The sequence below is a fragment of the Seriola aureovittata genome, chromosome 6 (genome assembly GCF_021018895.1).
Source record: "Seriola aureovittata isolate HTS-2021-v1 ecotype China chromosome 6, ASM2101889v1, whole genome shotgun sequence".
Classification (NCBI taxonomy): domain Eukaryota; kingdom Metazoa; phylum Chordata; class Actinopteri; order Carangiformes; family Carangidae; genus Seriola; species Seriola aureovittata.
In genome coordinates this window covers 21307647-21333601 of record NC_079369.1, presented here as the reverse complement: position 1 = coordinate 21333601, position 25955 = coordinate 21307647, and the positions used below count along the sequence as shown (strand labels likewise).

Here is a 25955-nt window from a genome sequence, read left to right as displayed (position 1 = left end):
AAGTTATTGGTTAATAAGATAAAAAGGGAGCACCAAATGATCCCAAAGGCATGTAACCATCAATCTAACCATGTCGCAGCTGCACTAAATGGTAACTGGTTGGGACTACATTTAAGCTCATACAGAATGATTTACAGTTCAAAGGGTAACATGTTCTTTTTATTTACCATTTAAAGAACACCAGTATGAAATTATTGCCATTTCATCATGATGGAGGAGTAGGCTAGGCGTCTCCCAAAGCAAACTGGCCTCAGATGAGGGGGTTCGCTAAACATGATTAATCAATCTACATTGTTTTGGGAGGGAGTGACTGTGTCAAATCAGGGAAACCTGGTCCAGTTCCTGGAAGCAGGCCTGGAAACGGTCCTCATAGGCAAGCACCTGGTAACCGGACCTGAACCTATGGGGCATTATCAGTATATATGGGTCTGGTGTGTTACCTGTTGAGTGGCAGTGGTCTTGCAGCACTAACCTCTGCATAGATAAAACTGACTCCGATTGCAGTGCATGAAGGAGTAGTCGCTAGGTATTCTATAAGGAGGCCAACACTACTCACAGCATCAGCTTTATTAAAGTACTATTTGGAGGATTTTTTATCCCTTTATTATAACAGGGCAAGAGATGGAGAATGGCATCCAAGGAAAGTTTCTAGTTGGATATGCTTTACATGGTTGACCTTCTTTTTAGCTGTGGTTGCTGTTGAGGTAAACTAAGGCATCTGCTCAGGTCCTAGGGTGGTGTGCAGCCGAGTCGCAACCAAGTCTCAACCTCCAGGTTTCTAGGTGTCCAGTATCTATCCACGTTTCTGCCCTCATTAGGAATAAGATTGCAGATACAAGCAGTAAAATGGGTCTCCTGTGAAAGGTGTCTGGGCTCAGCTTTAGGGACAGACATCCAGATGAAGCTCAGAGTGAAAAAGCTGTTTATTTGCATTGACAGGAGCCAGTAGAGGTGTTTCAGGCATATGAATAGGGTGCCTCTTGAACTTCTCTCTGTGGAGCTGTTCACTTCATCTGGTCTTGAGAATGGTGAAAGGGACTATATATCCCACAGGGCTAGAGATATGACATTCAAAAAGTTTGATATGCTGAAAACATTAACACTTATATTCTTCATTGTATTCTCTTTACAGTTGAGATGAAATGCTGTGACATTTTTCATTCTAATGAAACATCCTGAATGTCATCAAATTGTGCCTCACCATCTACTCTGTTGAGTCAGCTTGTACCGTTTGTATCCGTAGCACTGAATGCAAGGCCGCATTTGGTAAGTGCATATCTATATACTTCTTTCCTTACATTTATATCTGTCTTTTTGTGTGTTTACCTAATTGCACTTTGTGACAAAGGAGATCAGCAGGCACATTTTTAGTGCATGAACACTACAGTCATAGTTGCCACTCATTAGCTACATTTCCATGGCACAACCATAGTCAGCTCCGGAGATCAAAAGATGCAGAAGAAATCAGAAGTTGTGTTACAGGGGAAAGTTGGTGGCGATATAATGACTAAGGCCTTACTAGCCCTTATCCCTTCACAAAAGTGGAATCCAGACTGCAATTACCCAGCATGGGGGAGACAAAAGAGTCGGAAAATTCATCACTCTTGTCACTTAATGTTCCATAGGAACATCAGCACAATCCTGATCTTCAGCCCCACCACTGCTTGAGAGTTCAAAGCACATTTTTAAATGCTAACCAAGAAAATTGTATTTTATGACATTAATTCTTGTGGTGCGGATTTAAATTACTAAATTAGATTTAAATTATCTGTGAAAGAAATTAAATATATCTTTTCTGCAATTATGTGTCCCACATTTGATAAATGTTTTAGAGTCATTTATGAGTAAATATCTGCATTGGTTATAAAGAGCTGTGGCATTTGCTTTTGCAAACTAGTGTCCACTAGAGTTACACTTTTCTAGATTCTGCTGCTGTCAATCATCTTCATTTTGAGAGGTTATGTCAGTTTAATGTCTACATGTGATACAAGTGTGTAAGGTAATCTGTAGATATTCAGTATCTGAGATGTTCTGTGTGGCATTCATTACTGTCTCAGTATTCAATATTGAGGCTCCACATTTTAAATCAATATTAACATATCAGTAACATTTTAGCCATTTGGGGTTAGGGTAATTGTTAAAATAACCCAGAGAGGTTGTAGTGCTGAATCTCTTTAACATTTAAAAGGGAAGTGAAAGCAACAATACAGCCTCTGATTATGTGACCTCATTGGTCTGCCCATGTCAAACAATGGCGAGAGCGTCAAATGCCAACATTAGCTCAGCTGTTGACGGTATGTGCCCCCTTGGAGATTATTCAGTCCAACATTGTGTCCACTGGGCAGAGATTCAAGACACCCAAAGACTGAGAGCTGCCTCTCCCATCAATGCTCAGCTTGTTTGAGCAAATAATCACTGCAGTAGCCAGCGGCCCTCTGGGGACAGACTGAACAGTCCAACAGCCTGGGAGGGAATTGATTTCCCCCTAAGCCCGCTCATCAGTTATTCTCATGTAATTGCAGATGGGGATCTGATGGGTGTGTCCGAAGGCTTGAATCACTGTCGCTGGTGTGTGTGTGTGTGTGTGTGTGTGTGTGTGTGTGTGTGTGTGTGTGCGTGCGTGCGTGTGTGCGCTCATGCTGATTGCAGTGAGAGGGTCCCACACCCTGTCAGGATTTGGCAAATGGATGTCGCTTACATCACTTTACTACAGTGAGGAATCAAAATGTAATATGTAGATACCTCATTTAAAATAGTATTTGTAAGATTCCAGATTCTGTTGCACATTTGATAGCAGTGAGTCTTTAAAATGTGCAGGTGTTACCAGGTGAGTCAGTCGAGATAAAAATCATACAGAGAATGCTTTTTCCTCTTTTGTCCAGCAGATGGTGCTTTTTAAAGTAGATGCCTGTGTATTTGTAGTTGGTGTCCAGCCTCTAACCCCCTCTGCTTCTTGCCCCTGGTTTCCTTATAACAGTGAATATTAACCTGAGGTTATAGACAAGGGGGTTGTTAAATAGCTGACATCAGTGCTCAGCAGCTTCCAGTATGTTGTAATGGCCACTCTTGATCCTGTTAGCTTCTGGTTGTACAGCATTACGTAGTGCTTGATGAAGCTTTAATGCTAATGTCTTTGTCATATAAACACATTTTGGGTTCGGGGGAATGAGGTAGTCGCTGAGTGATTTAATTGCAGGGGCGCCTGTGTGTGAGAGTCTTGTTTGCCTGTGTGTCTGAGAGCAATAGTTTTTACAGGTTTGTGCTGTGTTGGCCGGGGCACCGTGGTTTATTTCTCACAATAAACGTAATCTCTGGGTTCTCTCAGACAGCTAAGGCTGAGGGACTGTGAGCCTCGCTACTGTGCTTGTCTGTACATTATGAAGGAATGTTACGGATGACCGAAAGGACTGCTCACATAACATACAGTTGCCATTACATAACCACGTTAGCTGCATTGTGTTAACAAGACAAATGACAGTCCGATTGCATGGCACTTTACAAGCTATGAAGGACAGAGATGAAAATTTTTTTCCTTAAGGAAGCAACACAAAGAGAAAGAGGAAAAACAGGGCTCCCAGAAAGTGTTTTGACTGTAAATCCAGGCTCCAAGGGGCAGCCACACATCTTTGTGATTAGGTAAACCTCAGAAGCCTTTCATGTGAGCAATCTGTAAAACCTCAGTGGGCACATCCTGTGTGGTATGCAGTTCAATCAAAGGCAACGTGTCCTGCTCAACCTCTTATTAAATACACTTGATTAAGACTTATTTCCAACAGCTATGCAGGAAAGTTGTGCACAAGTGCCATGTAGATTGAGATAGACAGCTTTTTATACTTGTTTGTGAGAGGATAAAATGCCTTTTGTGGATACAAGTGAGGACTTGGGAGTGTTTGTGTATATTTGGAAAATCTTCTTAGCTAAAGTGAACATGTTGCTCTGAAATATTTTCCAACATCTGCCGCCCATCAGGATGTCTGCTTTCTGAGCCACTGCTGCATTCCTGAGCCGCTCCCTCTACCTGGATCAAAAAAGAAACCCTTCCCTGTCGTTGCCCCTGAGCTTTGCTCTGCCTACCCCAGTTCAAACTGTACTGTAGGTATTTATACCAGGTGCAAGCATCTGCCACCAGACCCTGTGTCTCAAAAATAAAAACGTGTCCACTTCAGACTGATACTTATCACTTTATTATTTCATATTGCATGTGTTTAATGTACCTTGTGGTCATAAAACTCACAGGCTTAAAGCTTACATGACCAATCTGAGCTCAGGTAAACATAAATAATGAGAAAGAGTCATGTGGTGTTTATGTGACAGTAGCAACACACTGTCTCAGTAGCTGGAAAACTAAATTTAAAGTTTTCTATGACCACAGAAGCAAATATGTCACCCCTGTTTCCTGTCCTTCCCCTTTTTCTCCCTCATAATAGTATTTCTTAATGCCTGTTAAAGTGAAACCTGGAAGGGAAACTTAAGCCCTCCGTACTCCGCAGGGCTGTTTACAACTCTTTAGCAGACCCCTGCAGTTTAAGAGCCAGCAGAGGCCAATGCAACTAATTCACTGTTAAAGGCAACTGCTAATGAATTAGGTCAATTTGGTAGTGCTATTCCACCGTGTGAAAAAAAGCTTACCCGGGAATGCATGCTTTGTATACACCCCATTGTATACAATAATAGTCATTGTCCTTGTTGCATGGTGTCTAATCCCAGCCCATTCAGAGCAGCACTTAAGATTCTTGGCATACTCCCATACTCATTGCTACTCGTGGACTTAATCTTTTTTTCCCCCCTCTCAGAATCAGTCAAGTGTATGGCTTAGCCAGATCAAATGAAAGCAAGCTAGCCTGCTGCAGAATAGCATTCCAAATCACAGAAAGTCAGGAGAGAGAGCCTCCAAGGTTGAGTTATATAAGAACAGACTGACCCTGCTCAGTGTCTGTCTGAGAATCTGCTGGGTCTACACAATGATATAACAGGGGGATTTTCTCTGGAAGTAGTGACTTTAAATGTCCTCCCCCACCTTTGTGCATGGGAGTGTTGTTTCTTTGTTTGTTTGTTTGTTGTGTCCTGCAGTGTAGTCTGAACAGACCGGGCTCAGGCAGTGTTATATTTCATAAATAAATCAGTTTTATTTGTAGCATATAAAATTAAATCATTTTACAATTTATTCCAGTATGACACATAATATCCAAATAAAGTAGCTACATTTTTCGATAAATAATATTAATAACAATAATAAAAACATTCATTCATCCTTTGACATGTTTCGCTTTGTCTTTTTCATGAAGGGAGTTCAATAGCTGCCACAAAACATGAACAGTAATGCCCACGTCAGGAAGGAATGAAACCGCACACTTGTTAAACAAGTCAAGAGGCTACATTTCGGTGTCATGTTCTTAAGATACAGGATGGTATGCTAATTGAAGTTGCGCATGTGCATATCTACATATACACACACAAGTCTACAGTCTGGGTCATGTCTGATGTAAAGGATCAAAATATACACAGTGAATTGATATCAGCGACTAACATAAATGTACAAATATTAATTACATCTTGCTCCATAACGAAGCTACTTCAGATGCTCCATTAATATGAAGCAGTTCTTATTAAGAATGCTGATGTAGTCACAGCAAACAGTGCACTTCATTAAGTCCTCATGATGTAAGCCCACAATTCCTTGGGAATCTAGTTACAACAAGAAGCTGGTAGTTGATTGGTGGTCTATTTACACCCCTGCATTCATCTGGACTGCCATTGGCCGCCAGCGATGCTGATGATCTCTTTCTCTTGTTGAGGGGTTTGCACGTTCGTCACCAATCAGTCTCTGAACTTGTGGATGTCGTTGGAGAGGCGGTAGAAGGGGTAGGAGGCTTCGTTGGCATGGGGACAGTTGTAGGTGCACTTGCAGGACTCGATCATCATGATGTTCTTGTTGAAGGTCTCGCCATCCTCGCAGCGGAACTTGACCCGGATGGTTCTGGTGACGTGAGGGCTGCAGCAGCGCCCATCCACGCAGGCTCCGCAGTACTTGGGCCTGTACTTCTTCAGGCTGGAGCAGCCGGCGTAGGTGAACTTCACTGGCTGACTGGACTTCTTGGTTCTGCTACACTTCTTTCCTTTCTGCAGAGGATTAAACAAAAGGGAGATGGAGATTAGTTTTGCACTTGGACCAAGCAGTGGCGTGTTTTCAGTGTCATGCATGCTTCCATTTCATTCAATCATGGTGGCTCAAGCTTACCTTCAGACTGGAGTAAGGGGACTGGGTGCATGGCCGCACTTCACAGATTCTTGTCTCTTTGACCAGCTTGCACTCGCTGTTGTTGTTGGTGACTCTGGTGGAGATGCCAGTTCCACAGCTCTTGGAGCACTGGGACCAGGGTGTGGTTTGGATGATGCACTTCTGGCTGTCAAACATGTGGACTTCAGGCTGTGGTCTGAATGCTGTGATTAAAAGAAATAAAAAAAAACATCAAGTTAGCAACTTGAAATCTTACTCACTTTAAGATCTTTCCATCGACGGTTCCAGAAAAAAAAACATTTCCAGAATAAAAGGCTGCTTCTTACCTGGTAGAGACTTGAGTCCTCCCTCGACAATTTCAATGAGCTCATTCCTGTTGGTGAGGTCTCTTTCCAGTTCATCTGTCATTGTGTCCTTTCCAAAGATCCTCTCCAGGATGTCTGTCTCCTTGCCATCATCACACACCCACTCCTCACAGCACTGGCCTGCAACCTTGACCAGTCTTGGGTTGGCGCAGCCCAGGTTGGGCAGGGAGAGCTCCTGTGGGCACAGTGGCACACATCCCACTGCCCCATCGATGCATGTGCACTGGTGTTTACAGTTGGGCTGGAAACTCTCTCCATTCTGGTAGATCCTGCTATTGTACTCGCAGGGTCTGCCCTCTGACTTGGCTGCAGCGGGGAGAAAAAACAGGAGGAAAGGAATGTTATTCTTTCCTGCTCTGCTCAGAGACGTCTGCTGAAGACATCACATGGCTGCCAGATAAGGATCAGTTAAACTGTGAAATTCTTCAGGCTGCCTGAGGAGTCTCTTTCCCTCCACAGTGGGCTGTCTGTGCTTTGAGGTTTAGTCTAAGTTTCCTCCTAGCTGCATTCCACAGTGTTGAAATCACACAGGTTCCCATACTCCTGAATTAAGCTCCCTTATTTTCTCTAAAAAGAAAAACTTCAGAGGCATGCACATCTGGAGCTGAGTGATCTTGATACATACCTCGACAGATGCCACGACTAGTAGCAGCAGCAAAGCTGGCCCCAAAGTTACACTCCAGCCCTTTAGTGTGGTCACAAGGCTCGGTCAGGCTGCAGTCTTCGTTCAGCTGCCTGGCGCAAACTTTGCAGCAGCCGCAGCCATCCAGGACCACGCTCACGCCGGGTGCGCACTTGGGCATCTCCAGCGGGCACTCACACACGGAGGGGCAAGAAGAGGAGGAGAGGACCTGCACAGCAACAACAAAACCCCTTATTATTAAAAGCTGAAACTTTTGAAGTCATGCCACACAGACCATATCAAAACTAAAGAACTCTCTAGGCATTTCGTCCCCTTAAAAGAAACATTTGCTCATTTTCCTCTCCTTAGGCTAAATTATAACTACTGAAACGTTTCCCTTTAAGACTGAAATAGAGAAATAACTTACCAAGTTCGGGCTTCCAAAGAAGGCGAGGAAAACAGTAAGCATCAGCATCTTGGATAAATTTTCTTGTGCGCGTTCAAGAGGAATCCTGTTCCCAGTTTATGAAAAGTAGATATAGTTTTTCTTCGGAGGAGTCCTTAGGTATTCCCTCACTCAGTCGTCTGTCTCTCTTGACTTGTTTGCTGGTAGTCTCTGGTGTTAGAGGCTCCTTTAGAGTAGATGAAGCTCTTGGTAAAGCGGTTGCAGTCTGCTGAGGTCCGGCCACCTCCGGACTTTTATACCGTAGTGGGAAGCTGACGTCGTTCCTGGGCTGCCTGCTGAACTGTTCCCAAACTATGCCAGGAATGTTTCTCGGCGCATTTTCCATCCAAGACCTAAGCTCCACCCTGTCTAAACCTTTCTCTTTTTTCTTTCTCAAATGGATTTTTCCCCCCTGGATCCCATCTGAACACACTTTTCCGTCTCACATTTTTCCCTTCTTGTTTATACCCCCTTTCATTTTCTTCCTCTGCTTGCTTCTCACATCTATCAACTCAAGTTCAGTGGAGTTTTCTGTAGAAGTAGTGGATTTTATGGGCTTTTTTGTAACTTCTTTTTGTCTGTGATAATAATTCCTGGGTGGGATACGTGTTTTTTTCACTTTGTCCACAAATAAGTGAAAGAAATAATTTGATATTTTATAAGTTATTGGTTTCAGTCCAACTGTTGACAGGTTCTAGGTTTTAAAACATGTTACCCTGTGATTTAAAATATCATAAAACATGTCACCTATCATCCCAAAGTAACATCCCAGTGTGTAGAAAACGTGCCAAAAGGTATTTTAATGTAACTATAAACTAATTTCAGTGTCATTTATACAGTGTCTCCCGCATGAGAATGAGACTAGTGGTGATTTCTGTTGCAGTAATGCTTTTGCTGATTAAAGCAATTTGTTAAATACACTTTTATAGGTTGTTGTAGTGGCCACATTTAAAATAGCTGTAGGTTTTTGTCTGTGAGTCTTAAAGGTGTGGGCAGAAATACGTTTAACAGTGTCTATTTCTGGCTCTGCAGTGCCTTTATTCAGAGGAGCTAAGCATTTCCAGATGCGCACCAGAGCTCAGACGTAACAATATTGCCATATTTGGTATGGCAGTAGCCCACATTATTAACATATTTCTCTCCCTTTGGCCAGCAGACCACAAAGCATTCCTGACAGCTTAAAGGCTTGTTAAATATGTTCTTCATGCAGGGAAATTCCTTTGCATTCATTCCTTGAGGCAATTTGACTTTTCACGCAATCTGTCCATCACTTTTTGGGGGGGTGCGGGGTGGGGAGTGGGGGTCCCGGTGTAGGTGAAGTGATCCAATTTTCCACAAGAGATGTTGTGGTGTTGGTGGGGGGAGACAAATCTACTTGGTCTTTGACTACTTTTTTTTTTTTTTTTTTTTTTCTACATCAGGGGTCTCAATAAGTCCCCTCCACCGAAGTTTTCCAATTATTCCGATTGATGAAAACATTCACCAGAGGGAAACGAAATGCGTAAAGACGCAACATAAACCGTTATTATGACCATGAACGGCTAAAGAGGACATTTTGCATGAGAGCAGACTGTTTGTTTGTGTTTATAGGGATCGGACATCTCTCTACTTCTCTCTCCCCCGTAGCCTCCTGTGTAGACTTAACATAACGATACACACTGAGCCAGCAGCACTGAACCAGACGGCCGAAGAGCCTCTCCGGTGAGTTTTTAAAACTTCTTCTTCTCCTTCGTCGTCACTTTATTCCACGGGCTCTTTGATGACCACGACTCAGCGTTTACCTGCAAAACCCTGACTCATCATCGCACTCCCGATATATGAATATGAATCATAGCAGCTAAAATAGAATATGAGATCTTTCAGCAAAAGTAAATAACTCTTGAAAGTGTTTTTTTTTTCTCTAGTCATTTCATGCCCGAGCTGGACAGGCGGACACTGAACACTGAAACTTTTTTTTTTATAGACTTGACGTAACTGAGGGTTTCTCACGCGGACTGTCTGGGTTTAGGTTTTGATTTTACGGACGTGATTTCATACTTCCAGTTCAAGACACTAGATGGTGATGTGTAAAGGATAACTATGTGCATGATATGAAGAATGACCAATATCCACATGTCAGTAAGCAGAACAGAACAGGTCATATTTATACGATTACGTTGTTGATTCATATAGCCTGTTGCTTGTGTACGTGTGAATAGGAGGTGTGACTCTGTGTGTGTTTGTGTGTGTGTGTGTGTGTGTGTGTGTGTGTGTGTGTGTGTGTGTGTGCGTACAGCCTATTTGGACAGGGGGTGTGTCTGTGTGAGCACGTGTTTTTCTATCTTGTGTGTTTTTTTTTTTGGCTCTGTGTGTGTTCATATGTGTGTGTGTGTGTGTGTGTGGTGTGTGTGTGTGTGTGTGTGTGTGTGTGTGTGTGTGTGTGTGTGTGTGTGTGTGCCATATGTAAATATAAAATGTAAGATTCTGGAAGGGCACTCCATTGATTTTACGCATCAGCATCAGTTTCCTCATCAGTACTAGTCAGCCCGTGAAAACAGTTGGAAAAGATCTTCTAAAGCACTGAAGGGAGCTTTAGGTTGAAAAAAACTTACCCCTGTTAATGTCATCATCTCTGTTTGGGTTTGGAGATGAAATATTTTTAAGAGACAGGGTGCATAACGAACTGGTTCAAGGTGATTGAAAGACATGGACCAGGCAGGGATGCTTTAACAACAACATGGTGTTGGGGGCATTATGGGAACTGTAGGATCCAGCATTTTCAGATCTTGGCCCAAGGAACTAAAAGTCAGGATATCCCGACCATCAATTTTGATCATTCTTCTCTTAATGCCTCTCATAAGTCTCCTAACTTTGTGGAAGTGCAATACTAAATTTGCTGGAATACCCCTTTAATGTCTGTGGACTGCTTGTACAGCCGGTCTTATGTCATGTCTTGTTTGATTGTCCTCTGCTGTGTTGATCTTAAGTCTATTGTATGCGAGTGTGTGTGTATATGGCTGTTATGGCGAGGGGAAACAGTGTTGTCATTGTGCGTCAATGGAGAATAACATTCATTCCATAATTACCCATTCAGCTCAGGAAACATTCCAAAAGCTGGACATGCGTCTCCATGTTGTAATTGTCCTGGCATAATAGTTTCCATTAAGGCTGTCTGAGAACCCCCATCACACATGCATACAGTTTACACACTCCTTTGCCCCCCCCCCAAAAAAAAAACTTGAGGACGGGGTGTCTCTCCTTCACAGACATTATCACTGGATTATGCTCACAGCTCTGTAACATGGCTAACTGAGCAGCTTCACAGCCTCCAGCTGAGACGCTTATGCGATTTCACTGTTGACTAAAGTTTGAGAGATTGTGTGTTGTGTTGCGGCTCAGTGTAATGGAAACCTATTGTCTGATCCCACAAGAAGCTCTCACAGCTGAAGAGACGGCGTTCTCAGGAAGTCTGTGGCGAGCAGACCTCAGCCTCCCCATTTCTGTCTAAGTGACAGATGGAACAGAACAGGACAGTCCGGCGTGTTTAGACAACAGATTCCATTGTAATATATTCAAGATAAATGTCATCCCTGGTATGCAGTGTGTATGAGCAACATTTCCTTTCTCTGTCAGCACACAGAGCAGCAGGAAGTCTGCTGAGTTATGAGTCGTTCTCGTGTAAACCAGGGCAGAGATGAAGCCCATGATTAAAACACTAAGCCAAGTTCTGAAGATCTGAAAAGGCTGCAGGATGACAGAACTCCCTAGATCACAGATTCACATGAATTTCATTGGAACGTTTGTGGGTAGGTTTCGCTGATTGAGGCACAGTCCTGGCTGTGACCCCAAGAGTTAGATCATTTTGTCTTTGTTATCTTGATGTAATTAAATGAAAAGACCTTGAGGGAGGATCGCCGTTTCATAATCTTGTTATGAGTGAAATTTTTTCATATCCTGTATTGTGTAATTTCTCCCTTCAAGTTTATTTTGGGTTTGTGCAGTTTATGCTTAAAGTTGAAGACTGCATTTTTACTTGTGATTAGAAAATATTCTGCAAGTAGTCCACCTCTGTTCATGATCTTGTGCAAAAAACAGTCAGTACATTCCTGTTGTTTATTGCTATTGTAATGTGCAGGACATGGTTCAGTAGGGTATGATCAGTAGGATTGTGGCCAGTGCTTAGCTACTATGTGACAGTGGTGAAGCTAAAGTCCACAACACAGGACACTCAGGCCTGTTACACAGTCCACAAACAGCATCATGAGACGGGTCTCTTGTGTACTTGTGCGGTTTATTGTGTAGTCAACATGCTGCTACAATATCACACATCAGGGAAGTGCAACAACACTATTTAAAGAAGTGTGTTGGCAAAAATGAGAAAACTGAAGTCATTAGTTGCTTGGGTGGGAACTTGACCGATTGAGGGGGAGAAGAGCAACAATACACTGCTGACGGATCAAAACTCTGATATAAAGGCTACAAAGGTCACAATGACAAATGGGCTGAAGTTCAGCCCAATTTTTTATGTTGCCTGTGCAAAATGTACTGGTACAGGATGATTAAATTATTCTGTTGATTAAGATTTAATATCTCTATTCAGATCTGATGAAACTTGCCCAAGGCATCTGAAATGCGAAACACAGAAGAACAAACTAATCCTTGTGAAATGGGATCAGTTAACATTCACATACTGTCAGCACCCCGCTGTAAAGATTAGAGGAATCTACGGGCCCTGTCAAAAAATGACAAAAGAAGAGTCTCCACTTTGTCAAAAAACGTAATCAGCAGTTATGATTATGTGGAAAAATGTCTGCCATTTGTGTCTTATTCAATTGTAGGAAAGAGAGGTTCAAGGAGAAATTCTGCCTTTGATATTCTGAAACAATATCATCAATCTCTAAAATTCACTGCATTCCTGGAGTTATTGTATGATGAAGTGTTGTACCTTTTTGGTATCCGATTGCCCTCAACCTGCCTGCTCTAGCTCCGGATACTTAATGTGCAAATACATTGCTTAAAGGATAAGGCTAACCTATGTGTTAGTCTGTTGGTCTTATCCGTGGCTCTCAAACACAAACTGTCACAAACATAGAGTTTCATTTTTGAAAATAGCCTAGTAATTTCTTAAAACAGTTGGGCACTGTAGTTTTTAGCTAACTTTACTCAAAGAGGAGTAGGTAGTGCATTTGCTTGGAGCTATTTTCAGCCAGGGATTGTTGCATATTTTGTGCATAAGTGAGTATTTACAGCAGCAGGATGGTGTATGTTGGATTGGATGTTCAAAAGAACTTATCTACCTATAGTAGATATAGCATCTGTTTCCTCTTTTGTTTCTTATTTTACTTGCTCCAAGATCCTACAAGACTTTGTTGGTGTAAGTGCACGTAAATGGCAAAACTACTAGTTTTGGATAAAGGTACATGATGATAAATGTCTGTACATCCTTTCCTCTAAATGAAACTTGTCTTGTCTGTTACTGTCGAATGCCGACAGACTCTTATCAAAATTGACATTTACTCCAAATTTTTCTTAGATAGCAGAAAAACATCTTAATCGTTTCCATCTAGAAACATCCATTTTTATCATTTCATTTCATGCCATTTCATCACATTATCTTCTGTGGTAATTAGGCTTATGAATTTTTCTGAATACCAAAAGCTAAATGTGCTCTGTGCACCTGTGTAATCAGGCATGTCTGTGTCACATTAGACGTCTACAATCTCATCATGAGTCCAATCATACCAGACAAATAAAGAGGCGCTGCTTTTGGTGCCGCAGCTGGAGCATCGTGTCTGCTTTCACTCATTTTCTTTTATAGCTGCACAATGTAACAGCCAGGTGTGCCTGAAGTATGAGGGCTTTCCTTCATCCAAAGTAACCGAAATTCCTCAGCATGGAGAGAAAAGAGAAAAGAGAGGGTCTTTTCTTGGGCCACGTCCATCCATGATGAGGAATGATGGAAAAAAAGAAGAAGCCTGGGTGGGGGCAGGTGTTAGTGTTGGGAGGAGGGTGGTGGTTGGTGATCCTGGCTGGAGTGGAAAAAGGAATGTGGGGCTCCTGGAATGTTTAGAGCAGTCGGGGATAATTGAGTGAATCTGGAACAAGAAAAGACAAACCGAGGTCCCGCGGTGGAAGAATGTGCTTCTGGGACGTCTGAAGAAACATTCCATCCATTCAGACAGCTTCACCGGGCCCAGAACCTTCCTTAGATGGCACCATAGGGAATATAACCCCCCCACCAAACACCCTTCTTCCTCCCATACACACACATACTTACACTGCTCTTCCTTTCACACTCTTCTTGCCTTACACTTCACACACTGCAGGACAAGTAGAGATTTATACTGTATATATTCTTTGCCCTTGAAGTTTGTGTACATTATTTCTTAAAGTCTGCCAAGAGTGAAGCAGATACACATGTCCTCAAGTTCAAGAACAGACATTTCTTCTTATGATCTGTCTTTATCAGTTTTTATTTGCAGCAATCGAAGTGTATTTTAATAAAGCATGGAATCCAAGCAGGGTCTATATTTGTTACTCTAATGTCTTTATGTCCCTAGCTTTGGGAAGATCCAGATAAGATAGCGTCTCTTTTGTTTCTAGTAAGGTTGTCCAGGAAAGATCTCACCCTTATTCCTCAAGTCAGACATCAAAAACATCCCTCACTATGTTCATCCATTGTTTATGATCTTCCGCTTTATGACCATTTAGATTTTTACAGAGATACTGGCCACTTTTTATTACTGTTTCTTCTACATTTACATTTACTCATTAGGCGGACGCTTTTATCCAAAGTGACTTACAAGTGAGGGGCATAAAGCTTCAGTGCATTAGTGTAAGAACTCAGTTCAATAAGGGCAAGGAGATCTGGTAAAGATAGATAAAATATCTTGGGGATCTTATAACATTAAAATGTCATATATTTTCTCAACATATGTCAATCTTGATACATGATCAGATATTGTGCAAATGATTGGTGTCCATGAAATAGTTTATTTATTGTTTAATTAAATTGTGTTCTCATATTCCTAACAAATGGTTTCTTTTACACTCATTCCAGAAAGCATCCTGCATAAATCTTAAAACACAGGGGCATTTCTGTAGGAATGTTACAGTGGTCCAGAAACAGTCATCGTTATAGTAGAAATGAGGCCGCAACCAGCAATTATACTTTGATTAACATAAAAGAAGAGACGGAAAATGGTGAAAAATGATCAAGTGTTTCCCAACTCGCTTCAGATTTCTTGCTTTGTCTCCCCAACAGGCCAAAACCAAAATATATCCAGTTTACTATCTCACAAGACAGAAAAGCAGCAAATCCCTCAAACTGAGAGGTCAGATGTTAGATGTATCGCATTTTTACTTGAATAATGATTTTAACCATTAATCTAGTATCAAAATAGTAGATGAATAACTTAACTACTAACGCTAACTAGTTCCTTTAAATATTCCTGAAAGTAACTATGGAAATATGAGGAAATAATATGGAATGTATAATAATAATAATAATAATAATGTGGAATATATCGTCGACTTTTTCAAGAGACTTTTAGCATGAAATAGTTTGACTTGCAGGCTCTACTTTGCAGATCCCGTGTGGAACTGATTGAGCCATAGGTTCAGTGTGTTTCTGACTGTCACTTGTTGGGCTGGACGCCTCACTGAGGGCTGACAGACTCGCAGGCTACACGTGATTGTCGGTGCGCGTCACCGAAGCGCCGTCGCTCGCCTGGAGACTGGAGCAGGGCTGACTGACACTGTATGTAGCAGGCTACTGTAAATAAAGAATAAAACCCCAGTAAACTAACGGGGAACAAATAAGCAAGCCAGGCAGCTTCGAGTTAACTAATAGTAGTTTCTCTCATTCATTCGCTGAGTTGTCTGTGAGGGTTTTTTTTTTTTGGTCCTTTTTTTCCAGATTTGAGCGTGCCAAGTGAAGGGAAAGCAAAACATGGCTGGTTTAATGGCAGGTTTTGGTCATTACACCCACGCCGTCGTCCGGGGAATCCCCGCGTCCCTGGCCAAAGAAGCGCTCCGGAGCAGCCAGTCGGAGGTGAACCTCACCAAGGCGCAGAAGGAGCACGAGGCGTACGTCGAGGTCCTGAGGACGAGGCTCGGGCTGGAGGTGGTCGAGCTCCCCGCGGACGAGTCGCTCCCGGACTGCGTGTTCGTGGAGGACGCGGCCGTGGTGTGCGGTGACACGGCGCTCATCACCAGACCCGGGGCAGAGAGCAGGAGGAGAGAGGTAGGGGTAGGGGAAGTGTCAGCATGATTCATTGTGCCAAAGATAAAACAAAAAGTTTGATGTGAAAGTGAAAGTGAGGAGGAAGGAGTCCTCCACCCCTCGTTCGCCCGGTGTGCTCACTTGGCATGCAATTAATGAACTGCAGGGGCTGCATGCAGTAATGATAAATACTAAAGTGTCTTATCTATGTGACAGTGTGTAGGCGATTATTAGCAATGGATTAAAAAAAAAACAAAACAAACAAATAGTATTCTTTTAAAATCATGATGTCCCCTTTAAGTCTTTGAGTCAATTGATCATTAAGTCATTTAACGCTCGCTACAGCTGTGTGCTGCCTAATGAAATCTGCACAAATTTGTTAAACGTGGATTTAAGGAGGGTGCACCCTCAACTACGCCAGCATCTCTGAAAGCTGCACAAATCACCAGCTTTGCCATATGGAGATCACATTTTAACCATATTGTGCACCAGCCTATGCAAAGGGTTAAGGTGATTATGCACGAGGAGACGCCCATTTCAAAAACGACAATGTTTTTTTTTTTTGTTTTTTTTTACATACAGTATCTTATGTGCTTGTGTCACACCATAGATGTTCTTATTTAAGCTGCAGTTTGAAAATGATTGACCTTTTTTTCATGTTGAACAGCCTATACATTGTACTTTTTGTGGTAATGTATGGTTATTATTGTCACTTCATATTATACGTGGCTTGTCAGTATAATTTGTGGGATGCTCCTAAAAGCATGTCAAGAGTTCTTACTTCATAACTCAAATAGTAATTGGCTGATTAAAGCAGGACAAAAAATGAAACCCAGACATGTAGTGTAGGAACTGAGAGGCTTTATGACTGCTGAAATGAATGAATTGACATTGACAGACATTTTTTTGAAAACAAAACAACAGTATGAGTACATTCAGTTGCCAAGTGAGGGTAGCTGCAGTGTAGGGTAGCCGTGAGTGTGAGAGAGAGAGAGAGAGAGAGAGAGAGAGAGAGAGAGCGCGTGCATATGTGAATGACAATGAGGGAAACGGTAGGGCAGCTTCTGTGAAAACCCCTGTCATTTCACATCAGAGTCACTTTACTTGGCTCACTGGTGCTAATGGTCCCCAGCCTCACTGGCGGCTGGGATATTGATTGAAAAGCTTTGGTGCTGCTACCTTCAGCCACCACATTTCATCTATGCCGAACGTGTTGCAAGTTACATTTGCATGCACATGTGCACACCATCAGCATCGGCCCTCTGCCAGAACCCTTTGTCACATTTAAATTGTGAAATCTTTCACATTTCATACAGTTATAGCAGCGATTTGGTTTCTTTCCCGTAGTCTGCTCATGGGAGATGTCATCTGTGATGAACGGAAAATTGCCAAACAATGAGCTACAAGCACTTAGATAACATGTTTGCAGAAACAGGCCTGTATAAATCACAGATTGCGTCCAGTGAATGCTGAGTATTTATTGACTCTGGCAAAATTATAAGTGATTCAGCTGAATTGGATACTTTCATTCAGAATGAGATAAAATTATCTGTGAAAATGACATTTAATTATCATTGCGTGAGATAAAGCGCTGTGGCCTGCTGGATGCACTGAAAAATCAAAATAATGTCTCACACTGAAGTGAGAGTTACAGCTTGTGTTGGATAGTTGGGGAACATGTAGTGGTAAGTGGTTTAAGGGTGAGAGACAAAGGGACAGTCATTTTGCTGGTAATAATGTTCATCAATACCACGATCCATATTTCTGGACTGTTTGTATTCACACACAGAGAAGAGTGCCTTTTCATAATACAATTGAATGGTTGTGTAACTGAGGAATAATGGCTGTAACCACACTCAAAATGCAGTTAAACACATTTTTATCACCATAATTATTAGAACTGTAAAACTTGAGCTTTAGATTTCTTTGTCTGGTGATGCAGGATGTACGAGTTGTATCCAAACATTGTCATTATCTCCGAAGAACCAAACATTTCCAAGTGCAAATACTTTCTCAAAAGTTTCTTCACATTCTTATCTTGCCCATTGTTAACAACAGCTGCTATGGCAACAAATATGGTGCAGCTATCTGTTCAGCTATCATGTCTTTGAACAGTCAGTTTGTTTCCTGAACCTCCCTGGTGTGTGACATAAAGTTGCAATCAAGAATATTCAACCCTTCTCACCTTGAAAGGTATTTTGATGATGTGTATGGAATTGAATGAAAATAGACAACAAGTCTCAGTAAACAGGGTAATAATATTTATTTATTTTGATAACGTAAGTTGACATAATTTTGAGTTCAACCCCCAACCACACTTGGTGGAGCATCCTTTTGCCTTGAGAACCTCTAATAAGTGATTTTGGTAAGTGCTGACAAGCTTCTGACACCTCTGTCTTGGAATCTTTGCCCACTCTTTTCATGCAAACGTTCCAGCTCATTGAGGTTTGATTGTTTCCATGTTGCTTTAAATCCCACCAAAGATTTTCCTTTTGGGATTTAAATCCAGGACATCCCAGGACTGATTCCATAACCAAGCTCTGATTGACTTGGAAGTGTGCTTGGGATCATTGTCTTGCTGGAGAGTCCAGTCAAAAGGTTGAAGTTCACCAGAGAAAGCATAAGATTGCTCCTCAGAATGGCTCGATATTTCAGTGAATCCATGACGCCAGTCAAACGGTTAAGATTGCCCGTTCCTGCAGCAGAAAAACATCCCGACGTCATCGGCGACTCACCTCCATGCTTCACTGTAGGGATAGTATTCCTCCCGCAAACTGCCAAACAGTTAAAAGATTTGTTTGTTTTTGAACGGTGTCCCAGAGCTCTGCAGGCCTATCCAAATTCCCTCTGGCATATTCCAGTCAACCCCTCTCGTGCTTCTTGGTTTAGGAATGACTTGCATCATGGAGTGCGGCCAGTTAGTCCTTGTTTGTTTAGTGAGCTTCTTATGGTTGGCACTAACACATTTGTCCCAGCCTTCATCAGGTCATCCTTTAAGTCTTGTGCAGTAACACTGGGGTTTTTCTCCATAGTCCTGATGAGATGGTGAACATCTATGATGAAATTTTGGGCTTTCTCCCACAGCCAGGCAGGTTTCTCTGCTGTGCTGTAAATCCTGAATTTCCGTACAGTGCTCCCAATGGTGTCTTTAGGAATGTTCCAAGTCTTGGAAATCATTTTATACCCATTGTCCTTTTTGTGCAATCAAATGATCTCCTCTCTCAGCTCCTTAGTCTTCAACATGGTTGCAACACACCTTGAACACATCCGTGGGTGATGTTTATCGAAACACATCACAGCTGAAGCGAATTAAGGGTTGTTATTGAGTTCCCAGGGGTTTAATCAACTTTAGGTCATCCAGGCTCACAGTAGGTTTTAAAATCAGCAATATTATGGAGGGGTTGAGTAATTCTTTGCCTTGGCAGTATTAACAAATACAAAAATATCATTTTCTTTGTTCATTTGCTGTATCATTCAACTGATAAAAACTTAATTTAAAGTAAAATCTGGCTCTGCAGGAAAGTTCAAAGTCATAAATCCTTACCTCCTTTGGGGGCCTGAATATTTCCGATTGCAACTGTATTACACTGCATGTCGGAAATGATTATAATGATTGTAATCTTCTAATGTTGTTGTAAGTTTAACAATAGTGCGTATACTTATAGTGTGTGAGCGATGCCTTATTATTCACCTCCGAGCAGATGGTGCTGTAATTATTCGGTGCATCTTTTTTGACCTGAAACATTATGGAAAATGGCAAACAGCAGGTTCTAGCCATTTTATCGGCCCTCTGTAGAATAAATCGTTTTGCTCATGGAGCTGGAAGTGAACTGCTATTGTGTGATCAATCACTTCCTGTAGTCTTCACGAATGCCTGTCCTGTCTGCTTTTGCTTGGACAGTTACGATTATATTGTCATGTCTGAAAGCTCTGAGGATAAGTCTAAGGTTCAGACACAGCTGTGTTGAAATAATTAACACTTCCCATTCGCTGTTGATTGAATAGCGAGGACTGACATTTCAGCAGCATTGCATCTAGACTGGGCAACATTACAACACTGCTTCCTAATGCTGTGATACCAGTTGAGTATTAGACTGAGTCGAGATAATCAAGTTTTTGTCAGGAGTCAACAAACATACTGGATGTATTTAATCCGATGAGTCTGTTTTCTGAACTAAAAGATCATTGAGAATCAGGAAATGGTTTTTCTATCTACTGCATGGTTTGACCATGGTCCTGTCTATTCTCTCTGCCCTCATTCCCGTATTTTAGGTCCTCTGAGTCTTCCATTTGTTGCTGCCAACTCACTGGCAAGCTTCTGTCGGTTTCAGTTGCAGACAGAAGGAAGAACCTGTCACTTCTTGTCATTAACATGGCCGGTTATCTGAGTGACTCTAACTTACTTATTGTAAGTCAATTTTGAGTTATACAGATATTAATATACTGTTGGGGCAAGCGAGTGATTGTCTAATCTTAAATTTGTAAAGAAAATTCAGGTCACTTTATTGTTTGCCAGGACAGTTATATGTGCTGCCAGTACACGTTCTGCTTAAAATCTTTCACTGGGATACCGTGGAGGGCAGGTGTGCAATGCTGCAAGATAATTGGTGTGGGAATTCAGAGGTGTTCTTATCTGAGTTGGGAGGAATCAATTATTATAAGTTAAAATTTTATCGTCCGTTAGATTTGTATTGAATGGAAATTGGTCTTTGGCAACACAGTAGAAACAGAGATACATAAAATACATAAAAATGATTGTTTATTGCTTTGGTCTGTTTTAAATGCTGTGGGATTTTGTTTTCTGGTCTGTTGGCGTCTTCTGTCAGATCTGCTGCTTCCAGTTCCTTTTGCTTCTGTTCCTGTAATCGCTTATAAAGTCGCACTGCAGATGAACGAGTTGGTTCACGCAACTTGATCCTTCTCCTCTGTATAGGTTGAGACCACCAATATGGGATGGAATAAGTTATTAAACTTTCTTGAAGGTTGCAGGGATCTTATCCATTAGGTTGTGGCTTAAAAGCTTTATTATTGGAGGAAATGCTTTTCTAAATGGACTGCCTTATTGTGTTCTGCAGACTGGAACATTGTCTAAAAACACTCACAACAAAGAGGCAGAGTTAATTATTCCAAAATACTAAAAATTAGTATGATAAGCTGAAACTGTTCACCAGGCTTGATGCAGAGCTGCAGATTGTCAGACAACCTTTTTTTTCTTACTTGTTGTGAACCCATTTATTCATAATGAAAAATGGCTAGGGCTGCAACTAATTATGTTTATCATCCATTAATCTGCCAATGGAAAAAATGACATTCACAACCTTTAAGATGTTCAGTTATTCATATTATTTATTCAATAGTGTCATAAACGACAAAGAAAAACAAGAAAAGTTGGAACCAGAGAATATTTGGCATTTTTGCTTAATCAATGATTAATCAATTATCAAAATAGTTGCAGATTTTCAGTTAATCAACAGAAAATGAATCGAGCAATTAACTAATCATTGCAGATCTAGAAGGAAATCTTCTTTATTTTATGCCTTAGTAACTTTAAGATAAGATGCCAAGCTTTTTCAACATTGAGAAGAAGAAGAAAATTAAATCCAGCAGCTTATTAATGTTCTAATTGAAAATGTCATAAAGTATTCATGCTGTGGCACAAAGGAAGGAAGTGGGTGCACTGCACATCTGTTGTGGATGAGTACGTGGTAGGTTTAATTGTTGCACTTGTTGTGGACTGTTTTACAGAGTGTCGTCACTGTACTCTCTAGATGCACTGACGCAGGTTTTGAATTGCTGGCACTCCTTGTGCCAATCAAAACTCACATGTTTTTGCTTGCTTACATACTTACATTGATCGTTTTTCAGCACCAGCTCAGGTGAAAGAGTTCAGATGTCTCTACAGCTTAATATTTGGGAGGGTGGAAGGGTATTGCAAAACTCAGATATTGGAGGAGTATAAAGTACCATTGTATTGCACACAGGTCAGGCGCTGTTTCCACAAAGGGCTTAGATCTAACCATTAGACAGACTTCAGATAGAAGTCTAAAATCATCTGTTCCATTAAGCTGTTGATTCATTTTCTGCAAAAAATGATTAGCTTCTGGAATAATTCAACAATGGCAAGTGAAGAGTGTAACAGTATTAAACACTTTCAGTAGCATTACATCTCAGCTGAGTATAGCCCTGTAGCAGAGCTGAGATGCTGTGGTTTCTTGATGTGGCAGGACTTAGTGCTTCTGCTAACTTGGCACTTATTAGGATAGTTTGTTAGTGGGAAGCTGGTGAAGAATCATGTCCAAATCCTTGTCCTCGTCTGGTCCCTCCCCAGACCAAAAGTGAAAGTTAGCGGTTGTACAGGAGTTAGTGTTTCCTGACACAAGCACACGGAGCTATTGGTAATTTCTGTACAAATGTTTGTATTTAGAAGGTCAACATATCAAATGGTAGACTGAAATTCAGCTTTAAGTTTTTCCTAAAGTGAGCAGACCCACAAAACAACATCGTCATCTTATGATTCATGTATCTGGGTTTCCTCTCTGTGGCAGAGTGAAGAGCTGAACAATCACAGTCAATCAGCTGCTCTTCCACAATCAGGCAGTTAAAGGAGCAGTTCACCTAACCCAAACTCTCGCACCGAAGAGCATATCTTGTAGCAAAGCAAGTATCAAACTGAAAGAGGCAAAGCATACCATATGGAGTTTTGTGATTTGGGAGAGGTCTGTATGTGTGCCTCCATGAGCTAAAGCTACAATAAATGCTCTTTGTGCTTGCTTTTGCAAGACATTGTGGTCAGAGCAGGCGAAAGCATAAGCCTGATTTCAGGCCAAAACTACTTCCAAAATTGCACTGTGCCACCCAATCTGCATAAACACGTGCCTTTTCTCCCACCTCAGTACAAGCAGGTTGTCTGGATGATTGAAAATGCCAAACGTCACAAAATTGGACTTGTAAGTGAGGAAAATTGCATTGCCACTGCAGCCACAGTTGCATGTTCATAGAGCCCAAAACTTCTGGAGGGACATTTTCAAGAGAATAGCAAAGGTGTGATAGTTTTGCTTCAGCAGACATGTGGCTTTTACGTTAAAGGTGATTGCTGATTGTTGCTTCAGGAGCAGGGCAGGTATCTGCTACTAAGTCATTTCGATCAAGTTGGTGTTTTTGCACCTGTCTATCTTACGGTGCCGATTCCATCGCACTTCATCTCTTCAATAAATATTATTTGCAGTCACGGTCTGTAGCAGATCAATGACATTTTCGCTGCATATACAACCACAACAAAGTGAAGCAACGTCACCAATATAACTCTAGATTCTCCCTCTCTTGAAACTTTGGAAAGCTCACTCAAATGTCAGCTCAGATGAATAGCTCTGACGAGATTTACAAGAGTTTAATTAGCCAAGCTGGAAGGATTTTCTGGAAGTGTTGTTGAAATTGGATGAAGTACAGCGCTTTAACATTCTGCAGCGCCCCTTTTGCAGTACCGTTGGTAAAAGCTGGACTCAACTCTCAACCCAGCAGCCATGATTTTGCTGAACTCTGATAAGCTGCTTCATATACAGTAATTTCAGCTGTCTTCCAGTAACTTCAGTTATTTGGATTTTCTCTCTCTCTCTCTTCACGTTGTGATGGCAGCCTCTCAGTCCGGCGGTGAAGTCAGACTTATTTGCCTAAAAAGAAAATCCTTTTCTGATTCTCCACTTTTCGCTTTTTACTTTTCTGCTGCTGTTGTTACTCAAGCGAAAAGGGAACTGAGCAGTGAAGTGTGATTTAGCTTTATCGAATGAGTGAACTTGAGTCTGAATTCGCCATGAGGTGATTACTAAACTTGCCACCTTTTATTACTTCTGCTCAGACCCTGTGGTTACTTAAAGTGTATCTGTTAACTGTTTTAGAAGTTCCGATATGTACTGTATCTGATAATGGCATACTGCTGTAAGAAGTTACTGTAAGTTAAGCTCACTGAGCCTGGGAAATAATGGTCATTAAAAAGTGCTAAAATCTGTCAAAACAAGTGTAAAAGGCTTAGGTGTCAATTTAAGTCTGGAGACAGGATGGAAAATTCTGCTCTACAGACACAATATTTAGGTCATGTTTTTATAGACGTAATATTTAGGTTCAGTCCTCGCAGTTTATGTGTCCATGCTGGCCCCTTTCCGGTCATGCCTCACGTAGCTGCCCCCAAACTAACACCAGACAGCACTGAAGCCTTGTTTTGACTAGACAGCCTGCAGATGCAGATTCCTCGCTCCCCGCTCTTATATGACTTCCCTAACGGAACCGACCTGGTTTCCTTCAGGGAGGCTTGACATCCGCGTGTGAACGGGGGAGGCGGGTGAGACACCTGGAACCCGCCAATAGTATGTGGGCTGGGGTCAACGTGCCTTCCCCAACTGTCTGTCACATTCCTACCACATTTAACCTGCCCTTCCCCTCACTGTTTGTCTGTCTGAGTCCTCGTCTCGTCATCCTGCTGCCTCTCCCATCCTCTGTCTCTTATTCTTTTTCTCACAGAGGATAGTGTCATTGTATAAGGTTTTCTAAGGTCTTACTCAGATAAAGATGGTCACATTTACATTTAATTGCCTGAATATCAGGATCATTGTTGCTATGAATCAACCACTCAATAATAGATGATCTGCCAGTATGAATATTATATATATATATATATATATATATATATATATATATATAAAATGTTATTTTCCTTGATACATAATGTTGGCATGACATACATGCCAATAAGGCATACTGAGTTGAATTGAACTGCAACCGATTTGTAAAAATCCCTCTTTGACTGAGCAATGTAGGTTAACCTACTTTCAATACAGGAAAATGAATTATGTTTCCAGTAATACGATAATAGCGATAGTAAATTACTGTGCTGCCAAAATGTCCTTTGTTGGCTTGAAAATGTGCTCACATTGAAAACCCATTGAGATCCACCAGTGGGATGAAAATGAGGACACTATGAACACTTTTGCAGTTAGCCGGACATCTCAACCGAGCTTCTCATACTTTGAGTAGGACCTTGTGTTATTCTAACTTTTAATAAACCAGACTAAATAACAGGGTCAATAGTGGAATAGTGAGGATGCAAGTGTAAATACTGTAGAGAAAAAAGGTTAGGAGCTGCTTGCACAGGCTGTTCCCAAGTTCCAGCTTAGTCTTGTTATAACATAATTGTTTAATATGTGATCATTTCGTGGATAAAGTGGACTGCACCACATAAAGATGAGTTCATACATAGAGATTAGTTGCTGCTAAACATTTACGCCCAGTAACTGCTGTGTGTAACTTGTGTAGCTAATGGAGCCAACTGACAACAGTAATGGTAGCTTGTAAGAGCAAAAGAGACACATCTGACCTGATGTGATAAAATGCCATTTAATAAAGATGTAAGCTTTAGAAATAAATTTAATTACATTTAAGATAACACAATATACCTCAAAACCTGCAAAACCAAACTACCTTTAGGCTAAATGACCAAAAAGCTCAGCTAGCCAACTTAAACATTTCCCATTCACTCTAAACTGCATTAATATTGTAGACTCTGAAACACAGTTTGGAGTTTAGCTAATACTTCATAGCTTGTGACCACAAAACAGACTGCCTGTTCACATACTTAACATAGTGAGGCGATGGTCCATTTCTTAAATCTTTATCAGCTAGGAATAGCGAACTTGTTCACCTATTCTGGTGAATATGATTTCTCATGAACACCTTGAGGGAATTTCTTCAAATTTTGCACAAATGTTCATTTGGAGGCAAGGATGAACTCTATTAGATTGGAGGTCAAAGGTCAAGGTCACTGTGACCTCACAAAACACGTTTTTGGCCATAACTCAAGAATTCAAGCGCTAATTATGATAGAATACCCTTAATACCTTTTTATGAAATTATCTTTGCTACATATATTATGAGTGTGGACAGACTTGACTGGTTGGTGGAGGCATACAACTGTGAGGCGGTAACTCTAGTTTCTTGTTTTAGCATCATCACCACAGTGTGTTCTGTATGGGTCGGCCAACACGTGCCACGACTTTGCCTCTTATGTGTGTTGTGTAAAGACCGAATGAATAGAC

At 41.4% G+C, this 25955-nt stretch overlaps 2 protein-coding genes across 4 annotated transcripts in view; one reads left to right on the top strand and one right to left on the bottom strand.

Annotated features, from left to right (window-relative positions):
* Positions 1 to 5101: 5101 nt before the first annotated feature.
* Positions 5102 to 7908, bottom strand: ccn1 (cellular communication network factor 1). The gene is made up of 5 exons (XM_056377776.1): positions 7653 to 7908; positions 7229 to 7454; positions 6565 to 6909; positions 6239 to 6441; positions 5102 to 6120 (listed from the first exon to the last, which is right to left on the bottom strand). The coding sequence occupies exons 1-5, from the start codon at positions 7698 to 7700 to the stop codon at positions 5818 to 5820; spliced, it is 1125 nt and encodes a 374-aa protein (XP_056233751.1). The 5' UTR covers positions 7701 to 7908; the 3' UTR covers positions 5102 to 5817.
* A 1123-nt stretch (positions 7909 to 9031) lies between these two features.
* ddah1 (dimethylarginine dimethylaminohydrolase 1) overlaps positions 9032 to 25955 on the top strand; it is an 86184-nt gene continuing 69260 nt past the window's right edge. Inside the window, exons 1-2 of one of the 3 annotated variants that reach the window (XM_056377777.1) lie at positions 9032 to 9371; positions 15568 to 15894. In XM_056377777.1, the coding sequence (XP_056233752.1) occupies positions 15601 to 15894 (294 nt within the window). In that variant the 5' untranslated portion in view covers positions 9032 to 9371; positions 15568 to 15600. Of the gene's footprint in view, positions 9372 to 15330; positions 15409 to 15567; positions 15895 to 25955 lie in introns of those variants that run through there. The other 2 variants (XM_056377778.1, XM_056377779.1) reach the window with 2 other exon arrangements.

Coding starts and splice junctions, on each gene's coding strand:
- ccn1 (XM_056377776.1), bottom strand. CDS start 7,700: ATGCTGATGCTTACTGTTTTCCTCGCCTTCTTTGGAAGCCCGAACTTG. Junction 7,455..7,652: donor TCTTTGGAAGCCCGAACTTG/GTAAGTTATTTC, acceptor GTTGCTGTGCAG/GTCCTCTCCTCCTCTTCTTG. Junction 6,442..6,564: donor AGGACTCAAGTCTCTACCAG/GTAAGAAGCAGC, acceptor TTTTAATCACAG/CATTCAGACCACAGCCTGAA.